Consider the following 14,975-nt stretch of genomic DNA (forward strand, 5'->3'; position numbering starts at 1 on the left):
ATACTCCCATTTACTCCCCTCCCAACAGCTGTTAACTTGCAAACACCACAGCTGACTAATCGTACAGAAATTCACGCTAATCCACGAGTTAATCCCCGAGAATCTGCCTTCGGTTATGGGCATTCAAGATCCACATTGCAGTGAAGACATTTACAATTGTACAGGCTCCACGAGGCACATTCGCAATCGTCTCGGTGTAAGCTGCAATCCCCAACAGCTTAACCTTGCTCTCCTTGCTCTACATACACAACACTCCCCCCCCTCCCTGCCACCCACCGAGCAATCCAATAACAAAGCACTGGGCATGCCTTTGTCCTTTGGCTCCTTGGATCCTTGCATCCTGGCCTTTATGCAATCATGGCAGCAGCCGTTGGGAGAGCGAGAGCGAGACTGCAGCGCGAAAACAATGCAATGCGGGAAGGTCCTTCCTGCGCCTATTCTCCATTGAAATTTCGCATTTCACATTCACGCAAATGCAGCAAATCAACAATAAAAAAAAAGAATAAAGGCAGGACTCTAAGTTCTTGGACAGAACGAAGCAGGGAACACACTGCCAGAAGGGCAAGAAAAGAGGGGCCTGTGATGCCTAGTTTTCGAGGGTTTGGAAGAGGTATTTATAGCATCGAAATGCCGTAGGAACGCTGTAAATTTGAGGGATCATCATGATCTTTAGCCAAATCTGAAACCAACAAACTTCCTCCCAAAGTTTTGACACCCTTTCCGTGCAGAGTATTAATATGGAAATGCATTCAAATTGCAGCAAAATGCAGTTTGTGCCACGTCTCTCGCTTTTACTCGTTTGTTTTTTTTTCTGTGTGCAATTTTCGCTCTGTTTTTTCCGCACTTACTTGATATTTTATCGTAATTTTCCTGGGCATTCTTTTTTTTTATACATAGCACTCGTAGCGCTCGTGTGTCTGCTTCATCAGCGACTTTTGAGCGGTGTGTGCGTGTGTGTGCATAAATTTGCACCTCTTCAAAAGGAGTTCCTCCGCCTCCTCCACAGCTGATTGCACGCCTACCCCCGTCCATCGGGGGGGTGGTGGAGCCAGCCGTACATTCAATCAAGCATCAGGTTGATTCATTCATTGACTTATGGCATTTATGGCTTCTTTAATCAAAACTTACATTCCATTGCATTTGCTTTTGTTTATCAAATGTGAAGCATTGATAAAACTTTCTAAAAGGATCCTCCAGATTTATTGACTGGGAATACCCGTGTATTCCCCGATTGTATAGCCAAACATTCAATCACCTGAATCAACGATTTGCATGCATTTTTTATATCAATTTCCCCCCAATTAAAATGGCATACCATATATTCTATATATAGTACAAATTATCCTCGCTCTGGAGTGCCGCGTGAGAGAGAGCTAATCAATGGCCCTTTGGGAATTAGTTTTGCCTTTCATTTGCCGTGTATGTGTAAGTGTGTGTGTGTGTTTTCCAACAACAGCTTTAAATATTCATGATATTATTGATTTTATAATGGCAGTGCCACAGAGTTTGATGAACTTTTAAGAGCCCGGGAGCCCAGATGGGGGCAGGGGCCATGGCCATGGGTGAGATATTTTTAAATGCTTTATTATGGGTCCTGGGATTAGCCGTGTAATCGAATGCTATTAAAGATTTGTTTTTTATATTTTTTATTTATTTATTTGTGCAGCAGATGTGATTAAATTATTGGATGGGCAAGTGTTTCGGATGAAAAAAGAACTTCAATTGGATTTAAATCACAAAAAATAAGAGTACCTCAATTAAGAGATCTGGGTTAAGCTGTAGTCTTTTTTGTATACAGTTATGGGACGAAATGTACAAATATTTCATTAATTTAAAGGTTTTGTGGGTCAGTTTTGGCCTAAAGTTAAGATCTTTAATATAAAAAATGGTAGAGATGTGTGTTCTACTACTGTTTTTTAATGATACTTGAATGTAACTTGGACTTTCCATAAGATTTGGTAGAAATGGTAGTTCTTTAATACAATAAATGGTAGAGATATGTGTCTTACTACTATTTTCTGTTGAGACTTTAATGTACCTTTGGTTTTCTTTAAGATTTGGTAGATATATTTATATAATTCCCCTTTCTTTTAGTACAAACTCAACTTTCATTAAGGTTTTCCAATCACAATTCCTTACCACCCCTAGCCCACCTATTAGTTACCCCACTCATACATTTTATTGCCCACCTTCTAAGCAAACAAACTTCCTGTATCCTTGACAATATTTTCCGATTAAGGTCAAAGACAAGCAACCGAAACCCGACCCCAAAGCAGTGCCACTAGACTTTACTTTTCTGGCACCTTCTATCGATCTTTGGGCCAGCAGTTCATTAATTAATTAGTTCAAAGCCCCAAAAGGGGAAAAGCCCCCACAGACAGCACACATGGTGCACGTACTCGTATGCCCCACTCTATCATGGCTTTGCTTCGATTTTGTGCAATCTGAAAATGCGATTTTCGCACTCATAAATTTGCCCATTGAACTTTCAACACACAATACTTTCTAATTTTACGCAACGTTGCCGGGCCCAGACGATAGAGAGGCTCCTTTGCGGCCCCCTCCACCCCACATTCGATGTAAAAGCCAAAGAAATTGCTCTGCAAGGTGGAAAATTCAATAGAATTTGGGCAGGGGGCAAATCGAATGGGAAAAAAACGGAAAATCAGTGCTGGGAAATGTTGTACAAAATGCAATTAATTAAACGCGCTAATACATGGCCAGATGTACGTGTGGGGTTATGCAGCTCCTTGCCTTAAAATTGCCGTGAAAATGAGCTTCTCTCGAGGTGCCTGCCCCGTGCCATGCCTGGCTTCCCCATTGTCCCCTGCCAGTGGCAAGGTTTTCTCTTTTGCAGGAGCAAAAAGTGGGAAACACAAGGAACGAAGCCTAAAATCGAGTGGCGAAGCATTAGGTACCCTGGAATGCATTTTCATTCAACTTTAAAGCAGGAAAAATGAAGGAAAGAGAAATCTGTAGTGTTAGGTGGGATTTTCTTTATAAACAAAGAGGTTTTTCCTTTATAAATAGTTTAAATATGATACAGTGCTCCAAAAATCAGATTAACCTTTTTATAAGTTGGTCTGGGACTTTTATTTGGGGAAAACAGGAAGGTTTCATACACAAATTTTGTTTTTCCAACGATTGTTCTTCTGACAGCCCCATATTTCGATTAGACGTGCAACAGCGCCTCTCGGTTGTGTCCGTTTTTGCCTGCAATCCGCGCGATACGAAAAGTGACTCCAAAATCATTATACCCCCCTTTCTAGGGCATACGAAATGGAAACGTAGCAATTGAAAGAGCAACAATGCGCACCACAAGACATTCAAGTGCAGAGCCACGACCCACCCAATCTCAATCCGAGCCACCATTCACACCCACCTTAGATATGCGAATTCGAATTGGTGACTGGATCGCCGGTGCCGTCTGTGCAGAAGCGAGTGACATGAATGGCGCTGGATTTTCGACTGGGGGCTGTGTGGATAGCTGAGTGAATGGATACCGTGATTAGTTTCCCCGGCGCATTTGAAAGAAGCATGAGGCACGCGGCATGAGACATGCTGCAGCATCAGCAGTAGATGAAACCAAAGTGCATTTCATTGCTCACTGTCGCAGGTCCCCAGCAGCGATTTACGGCAATAGATTCCCAAAAGGAAGAGCTGTCCAATCCGAACCCCCCAATTCAATGATAATAGATTGGCTCAGCCCTCGCTGAGATTAGTTTCGCATACAAATTGCACTGGGGACGTGGCCCAAATTCGAACAAGCTAAATGGTATTCTTAGTGCTGGGTAATTGAAGATTTCGAAATGAAATCGAAATAAACCAATATCCATTGTATTCATTTTGGGTAAAGGTAACAAAAGTTGAAGGAAATCGGATTTTGTTAGGGATTTTAAATGATTGGTAGTAGAGTCGATTAAGGCTTTTAGAGTTTGGATATTAAAAAGAAGGTATTACAGAGATCCTGAAAGGATATTGTACTATTAATAGTAATTCTCCCACATATCCAAGCCCGGTAATATGGAAAGCCCTATAGTATACCAGAAAGAAATATAATTGCAATAAGTCGGGGTCACCAACAAAATTATAGTCTTGAGTTTTAGATTTCTAGGACCTGCAGATAGTGTTTATTATGGTTACGAACTATTGCAAGCTTCTACCAACTAACAAATCGTACAGAAAATATAAAAAACTTCCAAATTAAGATGCGTCGGGGTCACAAAATTGATTCGATTGCACTTTTGAATGCCAAAACAGATTACTTTTCCAGCGCTCCCTCCTTTGAAGTCTCTTAAGACCATACCTAAGTGTATGTTCATTCCATTTCCCTGGAAAAAGTACCTCCCAGATGCAAAATACTCAAAGGATTTTCCGTTTCAAGCCAAAATTGTTGATTAAGCAAATCACACAATACCCGAACACGTATCCTGCTTTGTCCTGAAACCCCCCATACACGTAATTATGATTTAAGAACGAATCCTGATCTTTGTTTGGCAGTCGATGCAGTTTGCAGTTTGCAGTTGCAGTGCACTCATTCGTTCAGTTATGCATTCATTCAAAGTTGCTTTCATCGGAGTAAAGGAAGCAAAAATGCTGGAAAAAGGCAGAGCAGGGTAAGCATCAGAATATGGGAGCATAAAATGGCAACGAGATGTGCAATATTTTCAACTCATGCACCTTTACGAGTATAAACGATGTCAGATTTCGAATGCACACACACACACACACACACACCACTTTCTCTCTCTCTCTTCCGCTGAACATATAGATATTCGTACACTGTATGTTTCTTGGGGGAAAAAGTAACAAGCAAATAAGAAGCACAAAATGTGTGCAGATAAAATTCAAATTTCAATTTGTGCATCGACTGCAGGGGGCTGGGAGGAGGTGGAGAGCAGGGCAACCAGGGTAGTGGGTTTCCCCGGGGGCTGTCCAAGGGATGGGGACAGAGGGCTGGCTGCGATGGCCATGTTTATTGTGACTCGAAGCCAAAACAAATGTTCGTACCTTGTTGCACAAATGTTTACAGTTCGCTGCCAGCAGCCACAACAACATGCAACACTGAAAAGAATACAATAAGAAAATATAACAAGAAAACGATGAAGGAGCAAAAGTACGAGTACGAGTACGAGTACCATGACAGGCAAAAAAAAAAAACTTTACAATAAAGAAAAATGGAAACGACAAGCGTCGAGATGAATGGAGAAAAGTTATGGGGAATGGGAAAAGTGGAGATTGGAAAGTTCTGTGGAAATCCCCGGGATACTCGTGGGATGGTAAGTGAGAGAGTGAGATCGGGGTCACCAAAATCAATCATAAGTTACTATTACAAAGAAACTTGCAACTCAACATTAGTCATGGAAACAAAGAAAGTCTGGGGATCACAAACAAATCAATAACAGTGATGAGGAAAAGGGAATTGGTTCTGAAAAGGAAATTAAGGGAAGTCCGGGTCAATCCCAAGGTGCTTTAAGCGTAAGACAACAATTAGTCAGGGCAATATGACAAATTTTGGAGTCACCACCAAACAGTAGTAGATGGATTAATATATATAATTAAGCAAGATCAAACATAAGAATAATATAATGGTCCTAGAAGAGGAAATCAATAAGGGTCATCAATAGGGTTAGTGGAGAAAAAAAATTCATGGAAAGTAGTATAATTTTTCTGGGCCACGAAAATCTATCAAATGGTACAAAGAGAGGGATCTTCAGAATCAGAAACATTATATATAGTACGATATGTAAAAAAATAAAAGAAAATAAAGAAATAAACAAGCCATTCAAAATAGTTCGGGGTCACCAAAATCAATCAGAACATAGCTGATAAAAAAGTGAATAAAAAAATAACCAATAAACCATTTTATGCCTAAGAAATAATTCATTAAAGTCCCTTAGAAAATATAGAAAATTAAATAATAGTAATAATTGTACTTAGACCAAGAAAAATCATATTCTTTTGGTATATAAAATCAAAGAAAATCCAGACTAAACTAAATCATCGTTTTTTAAAACCAATTTCAGCTTGAAACGTATGTTTTTTCTCGAGCACTTATTCATTCAGTGCATTCTTTCTATATAGAGAAACATTTATCAATATGCGAGATAAACCAAACCTGAACGTTATCAATATTTGAGGAACACTTAAAATTTGATTAATGGTTTTTTTGTGTGCATATTTTTAAATATTCCGACAATCGAAATGAAGCATTGCGTGCCACGTTTTGGTTGTTTTTTTTTTCTGTCGAGAATCCACAAATGGGAGCCAAAACCAAAGAGGGTACACGGACAACCAAAGCGCCGTCCATTAAGACCGATGCAGTGGGAGAAAGAGTGAAAATTGTGCGTCCAATTCGAAAAAATTCATTCATAAAACATGGCCCGTAGATTGCGGCGCAGTGGGTGTAGAAAGGCATTTTGTCCGTGCCCACAGAAATGACCAGAGACCAGAGACCCAACCCCCATCGCCTCTCACGGACCCACGCACATGGGGAAATAAAATGAAAATCGATTTTCACTTTAACGACTTCACACATAGCAGAGGGAGAGGGCTAGGGGGAGGGGGAGGTTGAGGGGGAGGGAGGTAAGAAGAAATAGGTATAGCAAAGGCCTCGATGAAACCACAAGCGGAGCCAAAACAATGAACAAGAAAAACCAGAAATCATCGTCAGTGCAATAGGAAAAGGTATAGCCAGACGCCGACGTAGACCTACCGAAGGGGGTTGCCACGAGGCGGGCTGGTGTGGTGTGGCACGAATGTGGGCTAAGAACTGTGCGTGCTCTGGCCCCCGTCTCTGCTTGACCACTTCCTGTATTTGTGCATGAATTGGAGCGTAATGTGACATTTCATGTCTCTGCTTTGGGGCGCAAAACACACAAGAAAAAACAGGCAACCATTTTAGTTTTTACCAGCAGCAGCAGCAGTAGATGTAGAAATTGTTGACTCTTGGGCAACATGTCGTATGCGCAATAAAGTGAATTATGCCACTGCAGATGAGCAAAACTAGAGATCCGTAATTGAACATCAGATCGAGAGCTTCCATAAGGAAAATTGATACATTCGAAACACTTTAAAGGCCAGTAAAATATCATAAAGCGAAAGCGACTGCCTCGCTTGCCCCATATCGGGGCCATAAACAAATTGAAATGTGCAATGCACTGTCCGCCAGAGATGCCCAGAGACCGACTTGATGGGAGTTTATGGTCAGAACGGGAGGAAATTGAAGCGAAGCTGTTGCTCGCCATGAAATACGAGAATGTGCCGCAGTCCGAGGCTGGCTGGCTGGCTGGCTGGCTGTCCTGCCATATCCATTACTCAATCGAAATGTAAGCCAGAGAACAGGACAGCCGATGGTGTCCTTCCAGCCATAAATTTGTATACGATTTTTATTTATTCTCCCTTTTTATGGGATGTATTTCAAAGATACTATAATTCACCCAAGAAATGATATGTTAAATATTGAAAATGTTTGATGATGGCATAAATGTTTTCAGACGATGATTGAGAGCTAAAAACCGAGTAGATCTGCATAAAATGATGGTCTTTAAAGTACAGTTTTCCCATTGAAAGTCTTCCCATTAGAGTTTCAAGAAAATTAACCTCAAAGGCTCTGATAGGCTCCTGGCCAAAGCCACATTCGCAAATTGGAAATGTCAATCCTCTTGGGCCCAGTCTCTGGCTACCATAATTGAACTAATTTGTAGCCTGAAATGGAAACGCACTTCCAGAAGTGTTGCAACATAAATTAATGATACGAAAATTCAGATGAAAATTATCATTTAAATTATCATCTACAGTGGCCCAACAACAAGGCGAATGCAATCATCATTGGGACGGGGCAAATATGCAATCGAAATGTTTAACAGAAAACCAAGGACCTGCATAGTTTGATTTAGATATTTCTCGAATGCTGAGGCAAAGACCAGCCATAAGCCAAGCAAATGACACAAACGGACATCCTCTGCTGCTTGAGGACTCTTCAGGACTCAGGATTTTGGGCATCTCTCACTGTCCGTTTGGCTTCTTTGCCTCGGTTTTTGTGTTGATTTAGTGCTTATGCAAATTTAATACATGTTCGTAGCCCTCGTTGCTGCTAGCCAGGGCAGTTTCCTCATATCATTTGCATAGACTTACATTATTGTTGCATTATAAACCAGACAAGGACTCCGCCCAACCCTCTCCAACCCATAGACCCAGGCACAGGCACACACATTTATCTTTTATGACCGTTGAAGAGCCGAGGTGGGGGTGTGTGGTAATTATGATTGTGTATGTGAGAGGCCAAATACTCTATTTAGTTTATTTTTATTCATTGTTGAGAGGGATCTATGCTATGGCAAGGTCTTTCTGTCTAACGAACACTTGGACTTCGGAGAGGCGCCCGATTGAACACTTGGCATACTTATAGTCGGTGCTTATTTCTGGCTATCCATCGAAATTAATGGCCAGACTCGTACGATCTATCAATCTAACAAAAACCATCGCAATAGGATAATCAATATGCTAGAAATGAAGAAAAATCTGTAATAGCTTTCTTTTTAGAGATATGCATAAGAACTCCTTAAAGCTTTTATATTTTCAAGGATATTATCTAACATATTAGCACGGATAATTTTTACAATCAGAAAGAAGATTTTTCAATAGACCGTTATAGAGCTCTCTTTGAAAATATGTCTTTTTCTCCTCTATTATTTTTATGAGAGATTTTTGGTATTTCACGTGGTATCTTCTTCCTCTTACCAGGTATCCCTTAGTCTCTCAGATTATTATATTATATTATATTATATTATATTATATTATATTATATTATATTATATTTTATTATATTATATTATATTCTATTATATATTCTCTTCATATTATTTCTCTGCCTGGCTGTCCATCAGCATAAGCCCGAGTACTACTATTTCTATAATTGATGTCCTTCGAGTGATAAATTGTGGCCCCCCGCCCTCCCCCTGTTGATGGCATTTTCTGCATTAAATTAAGGAGATACTTCTTCGTTTTTTGGGGCATTAATTTTGGGCAGAGTGCAAAGGCATTTCCACGCCGACGTTTCTTCCTCTTTTTTTTTGACACTTTTGTTTCGACACTTTGAAGTGTTTTGCCTTTTTCCTCTGCCCGGGAAGAAGTTTTCCACCAGACCAAGACCTAGACTCAGACACTTCGGAGAGATAGGCGAAACGAGGAAACTTTGTGCCAGGACAAGAGCTCGAGGAGGAGGGAAAAAACTTTAAGCATATTTCTCGCCAACTTGTTGCCAAAAGAGCTTCCCCCCCGCCGAAGGTGGGATGGAATCTAGATGGCAGTAAGCAAACTAAAAGGCGTTTTCCATGCCGGGCAAATAAATTTCAGCCCAAAGTTCAGCCATACAAAATATTTCGCTGGCAATAAATTCGCCAAAGAAAAACACAAAACGCGACAGAGAGAGAAAGAGAAAGAGAAAGAGACACACACGTGAATGATATCATACGCAGCGCATTGTAGTTGCAGTTGCAGTTTCGAGATGAAGAACTAAAACATTCACCATGGGGGGCCTGAGTGCCACTCCCCCACACCCCCACACCCACACACCCACACACACACACAAAAGAACAGATACTCGTCGTCTGCCTGTCCGCCTGTTCGCCTGTCAGTTGCTGTCTTTTGGCAGAACACTGACTCTGACTCTGACTCGGAGTTTGGAGACGGAGACGGAGACCAAGTCAACGTCGCAGCAAGTTGTTGAGCAGAAAATTGAAAAGTATTTTCAAGCATTTGTTGCCATTGTTGGCTGTCAAACTAGATATCCCCCAGCTGGGCAGAGATTACTCTATTTTAAATTGGGCATATCCCATTTTGTGGGTTTTATTGTAGAGAGAAATGATAGACAATTAAGCTTTAGATTGGTTGAAGTCACAAGCAGATAAACAATAAATATATTAGTTGTATGGCTTCTTGGCAGAGTTGTCGGAACCCAGGATCTGAGGTCCTCGGGTTTTGGAGTAATTAAATGCAGCTTTATTGTAGCTTAATGACAAATTAGTTATTAGAAAAGTCCAGGGCTTCTTAAACCTTAAAATAAATCAATTAAATTCGTATTAAAAGGTGTTGTACTCAGTCTTTGGCGATACACAGGAAAGATTGACTTTTCGGTCTCCAGAATCTAACAATATAATACACAAAGTCGGTCCTAGGTCAGCAAAAACAATATACATTGCTTGGGCATGACACTGCAAATTGATGCTCGGTCCCAGTCTCGGAGAAAATATATCTCGTCATTCACAAGACATTCAATTTGTTAGTGTATTATAGGAAATTCCCTTATGAACCATTCGGTAGTGCAAGAGAATCGATATAGCCTTTGATTTTAGGCCTTCGAAGAAGAGTCGAACAAAAATGATCAGAACTACTATTTTCCTATCACGAAACCCCTTTTCAAATGGACAGAGACACATGTCAGAGTTTTAGGTTAAAGGTTTAGCATTGAAAGTATCTTTTTTAGGACAAAGCATTAATTCCGTATAAAAGTTCTGTTTGAATGACTTTAAAACGGTCACCTCGAATGCCTATAAGAATTGGAAGCTGGTCTTAAAAATATATATACTCTCCTCCTACAGGTTTTAGCCTGTAAACGCCTTTTCCCTAACTGTAAACGATAATCCCTTAAAGAAAGAGCATTAAATTTCAGATCTCTCTTTCTCTTTTGGATTCCACCACTTGTATTCGCTTTTACTCTTTTCCACTTCATATACACAGAGTTTTGAAAGACAGCAACAAATTTTAGCCATGTTCCACACACAAACACACAGAGAGATACTCGCGCACACACTCAAAAATGTATCTGCATGTGTATTTGCATCTGTGGATATATCCTTTTGAATTGTTTAGATTGCTTGCAACCAAATCAGCACTTGTAGGTTGTGTTTTGATTGCCATTGATGCCTTTTTGGGGGAATAAAGCAGACATGGATGGGGGGATCAAGGAGATAGATGGATAGATAGATGGATAGATGGATAGATTGGTTGGTTGGAGAGTAAAAGAGGGAAATTCAAATTGGTAAGGGCATAATGAAAGGTCATTCAATTGCACTTGTTCCGAATGCAAAACATTCTGAAGGATGGCTACTGATTTGCAACGAAATCGAAATCAAAGAGGGTTATCCTGTGGATTGAAAAGGGTTTTATTGAAGCGAAATATTGGAAATGTAGGGCCCTTGCCCCTTTGGTTATTAATTAAAATTGTTTGGGACTTTTTCTTTGGACTTTTTCTGTGCCCAAAAATGAAATAGGCAACATTCAGCATTGAAATGGCAGCAAAAAATGCAATTAAATTCCATAAACAAGCCACAAAACAATAACAATTATTCTTGTGCAAAAGAAATGAAAAGCTAATTGCGGCAGGCAAAAATAATTAAACCTCAAAACAATATCAAACAAAGTGATGCCATAAATAAATAAATACCAATCCAATCCCTTCCACTCCACTCGAGGGACTGGCATATATGTTGTGTTCGTGTTTCTATAATTAAAACGGTTTGAAAGTCATTAATACATCCTTTCAATTTGTGTTCTTCCTTGCAGGATCCCAGTGTGAGGAGAACGTCGATGAATGCATGTCGAATCCCTGCCAGAATGGCGGACAATGCCGGGACCGGACCAATGGCTATATATGCACCTGCCAGCCGGGCTATCTGGGGGATCACTGCGAGCTGGATGTGGCCGTCTGCGATACGGGTAAGACGAGGCACAAAAGCCTTGAATACATGTGTTCTGTAAGCTGAAGACTGAGTCATTCAACGTTTTTGTGTCGTATTCTAGGCACCGGGGCCCGTTGCCAGCACGGAGGTGAATGCATGGAGGGGCCCGGCCTGGAGTTCACCTGCGACTGTCCTGCCGGCTGGCACGGACGCATCTGTCAGGAGGAGATCAACGAATGCGAGTCGTCGCCGTGTCAGAACGGCGGCGTTTGCGTGGACAAATTGGCGGCCTATGCCTGTGCCTGCCCCATGGGCTACACGGGCATCAATTGCGAGGAGGAGATACTCATCTGTGCGGACAATCCCTGCCAGAACAATGCCCTCTGCCTCATGGAGGAGGGCATACCCACGTGCTACTGTGTGCCGGACTACCACGGCGAGAAGTGCGAGTATCAGTACGACGAGTGCCAGCTGGGGCCGCGTTGCATGAACGGCGGCGTCTGCATCGATGGCGTGGACACCTTCTCCTGCTCCTGCCCGCCCCTGTTGACGGGCATGCTCTGCGAGTGTCTGATGGTGGGCGAGGAGTCCTTGGACTGCAATTACACGGCCCCGGCCACGCAGGCACCAGCCACACGGGCCACAACCACGACTTCCACGCTGGCACCGCCCACGGTGCGGCCTGTCACGCCGCCAGAGACGACCCTGCCACCGCCGGCACCCGAAGAGCCCGTGGAGCCGCCTGTTGCCGCAACCACCGAAGCGCAGGCTGTCTCGGAGGAGGTTTCGGTGGAGATTAGACCACTGACAATGGCACCACCCGAGAGCGGTAGCCACAGTGTTTCCGTGGAGCAAACCACAGTGGGTCCAGAGGTGCCGGAGCCAGAGCCGGAACCTCAGCCAGGAACTACAGCCACCCCGGGAGTGAGTGCTCCAGCTTCTGCTGGTTCCTCCTCTGAGGAAACACCCAGCATCTACACCACTCTGCCGCCTCTGCCAGGTGCACCGCGCACCACATCGTCTTCGGCGGAGGCCTCTGGAGAGGTCGTCGTCACGTCCGAGGAATACACAACTGTCCCTCGCTTCGAGGTGAGTGGCAGCGGCAGTGGCAGCGCCAGTGGCAGCGAGGAAGCCACCACATTGCGACCCACTGCACCGCCCAGCATCACCATTGCCGTGGACTATGCCTCCTCTTCCTCCTCGAGCTCGGAGTCGGCGGAGCAGCAGCCCATGGGCACCACGGCGGGGCCGATCTTCGTGCAGCGCGTGACGACCATCGAGACGAGCATCTCTGTGGATTACGGCAGTGCCACGCCCACACCAACGCCCTACTATCCTCAGGAGACGACGACATCGCGTGTGGTGCCCGTGCCCAGACCCACCTTTGCCCCAGGGCCCCCGCTGGAGGTGGAGGAGACAACGTCTACGCACCACTTGTGGACAGAGGTCTCCACCACAGCGGCTCCGTTCTTCACGGAGTATCCGGCAGAGGTGCTGATAACCACCCATCGGACGAGTGCTGGCAGATTCACGACCGTCCAGCCACCAGTCCGCGGCACGACCATCTCCTCCCCCGAGGAATACGAAACCCCCTCCATAGAGCTATCCACGGTCCCCACGCCCCACATTGTGGTGACCATTCTGGACAGCAATGCCACCATTTCCACGCTGATGACAACGACGGGAGGGCCCCCAACGCAGCCCCACCATCATCATCATCACCATCACGAGCACGAGACGACGGGGCTGCCGGGGGAGATCGTGAGCACTCTGCCGACCCCCATCGACGACGACGACTACCACCATCACCACCACTACCATCCACATCACACGCCGCATGTTGTTGTGACCACGCCCATGCCGGTGGAGATTACCACGGCAGTGCCCATGCAAACGGAGGATCTGATTGGAGTACAGCAGCCGGCGCCAGAGACCACAGCGGAGCCGTACGTTCCGCCAGAGACAACGCTGCCGCCGCCTGTGCCTCCCACAACCCTGAGACCCATGCCTCTGCCGACCCTAAGACCTGTTTCGCCACCAACGGAACCGCCCACAGCGGCTCCCACAATGCCCCCCACTGCAGCTCCCACCCTGCCACCCACCCAGCCGCCCGCCACCCTGCCACCGCCAACGATTCCACCAACGCCGCCCTCCACACAATCCGCACAAACTCTGCCGCCGCCCACACAGCACGCAGTCGAAGTGCCGCCGGCGCAGACGAGGCAGCCCGTCACGGAGAGCAGCGAGGAGGTCGAGGGCTCGAACACAGTGGCCAGTGGAGGACGTCCGGGTGCTGGTGCTGGTGCTGGTGCTGGTGTGCCCGAGGAGAAGGCCGGAGATGTGGACTGCATCAAGGTGGGCTGCTACAATGGCGGCACCTGCGTAACCACATCGGAGGGTTCCAGGGTAAGTAACCGATTGAATCCACTTAGACCCCTGCTCGACTCCGACTCCGGCTTCAATTCCGACTTGTGCCTCAGCCTCAGGAGTAGGTCAATCGATAGCAACACTTGGCACCTCGAACGGAATCGTTCGATTTGTTTGTTCGATGCGGTGAAAACACCCAAAAAGGGGCGTACGTATCGAAGCAGTCAACTTCACAATTTTCAGCCCAATTGAGTTGCTAATTGGCTATGGAGTTTGGAGTTTGCCAGGCCCCACCTCTGTCCATTAATAAGTCATTAAATATGCCAGGCAAGGGCTCCACGAATTGCCAAGGCAATAGGTAAACAGGGCAGGCAGCACACTGTCGATGTTTTGAAGGGAGTCTATGGAAAGAGTACCCTATAAAGAGTTAGGAAGACGATAGACAGATACTAGATATAATTATAAATATCAAAGAATATCTAGTATATAAACTATTCATATCACGGTGTTTGTTTAACAGGTTGTTACCCATTTCGCTCTTCCTACCACGACCCCCCTTTTTTTAAACGGGACCAAAGTACTTTTTGTATGATCCAATATCCAAATATTACATACAAAATGATCTCTTGATCTTTGATCTCTTTTTGTGTGTGTGTTTTTTGACTGTGAATGGATTGCATACCGATATTTACCAGTAGACAATACCAGTAAGACCCAAGATGGCCCATTGTGGGCTTGTATAGTGCAAGAAACATCTGAAATAGTAGAACAGCAAGCACCGATGAACGAATACAACAAGATAACGAAAATGTGCGTGTGAGCATGTCGTAATGGCGCAACTCTCATTCGCGAAAGGCACGAGAGTAACGAATTCAACACCAATAATTGGAACGGAGACAAACGCGCCGGTAAATAATTGAGAAAATG

The 14,975-nt window shown here is 44.1% G+C and overlaps 2 protein-coding genes across 3 annotated transcripts in view; one reads left to right on the plus strand and one right to left on the minus strand.

Moving 5' to 3' along the window:
• Positions 1-14,975, minus strand: part of LOC108163348 (MKRN2 opposite strand protein) — a 73,159-nt gene that overhangs the window by 33,977 nt on the left and 24,207 nt on the right. The window lies entirely within an intron of this gene.
• The window catches only part of LOC108163344 (protein eyes shut), a 70,476-nt gene that overhangs the window by 29,821 nt on the left and 25,680 nt on the right, over positions 1-14,975 (plus strand). The window contains exons 4-5 of the mRNA XM_017298584.2: positions 11,566-11,718; positions 11,803-14,087. Coding sequence (XP_017154073.1) covers positions 11,566-11,718; positions 11,803-14,087 — 2,438 coding nt within the window. The remainder of the gene's footprint in view (positions 1-11,565; positions 11,719-11,802; positions 14,088-14,975) is intronic.

Source organism: Drosophila miranda, chromosome 4 (assembly GCF_003369915.1).
Source record: "Drosophila miranda strain MSH22 chromosome 4, D.miranda_PacBio2.1, whole genome shotgun sequence".
Classification (NCBI taxonomy): Eukaryota; Metazoa; Arthropoda; class Insecta; order Diptera; family Drosophilidae; genus Drosophila; species Drosophila miranda.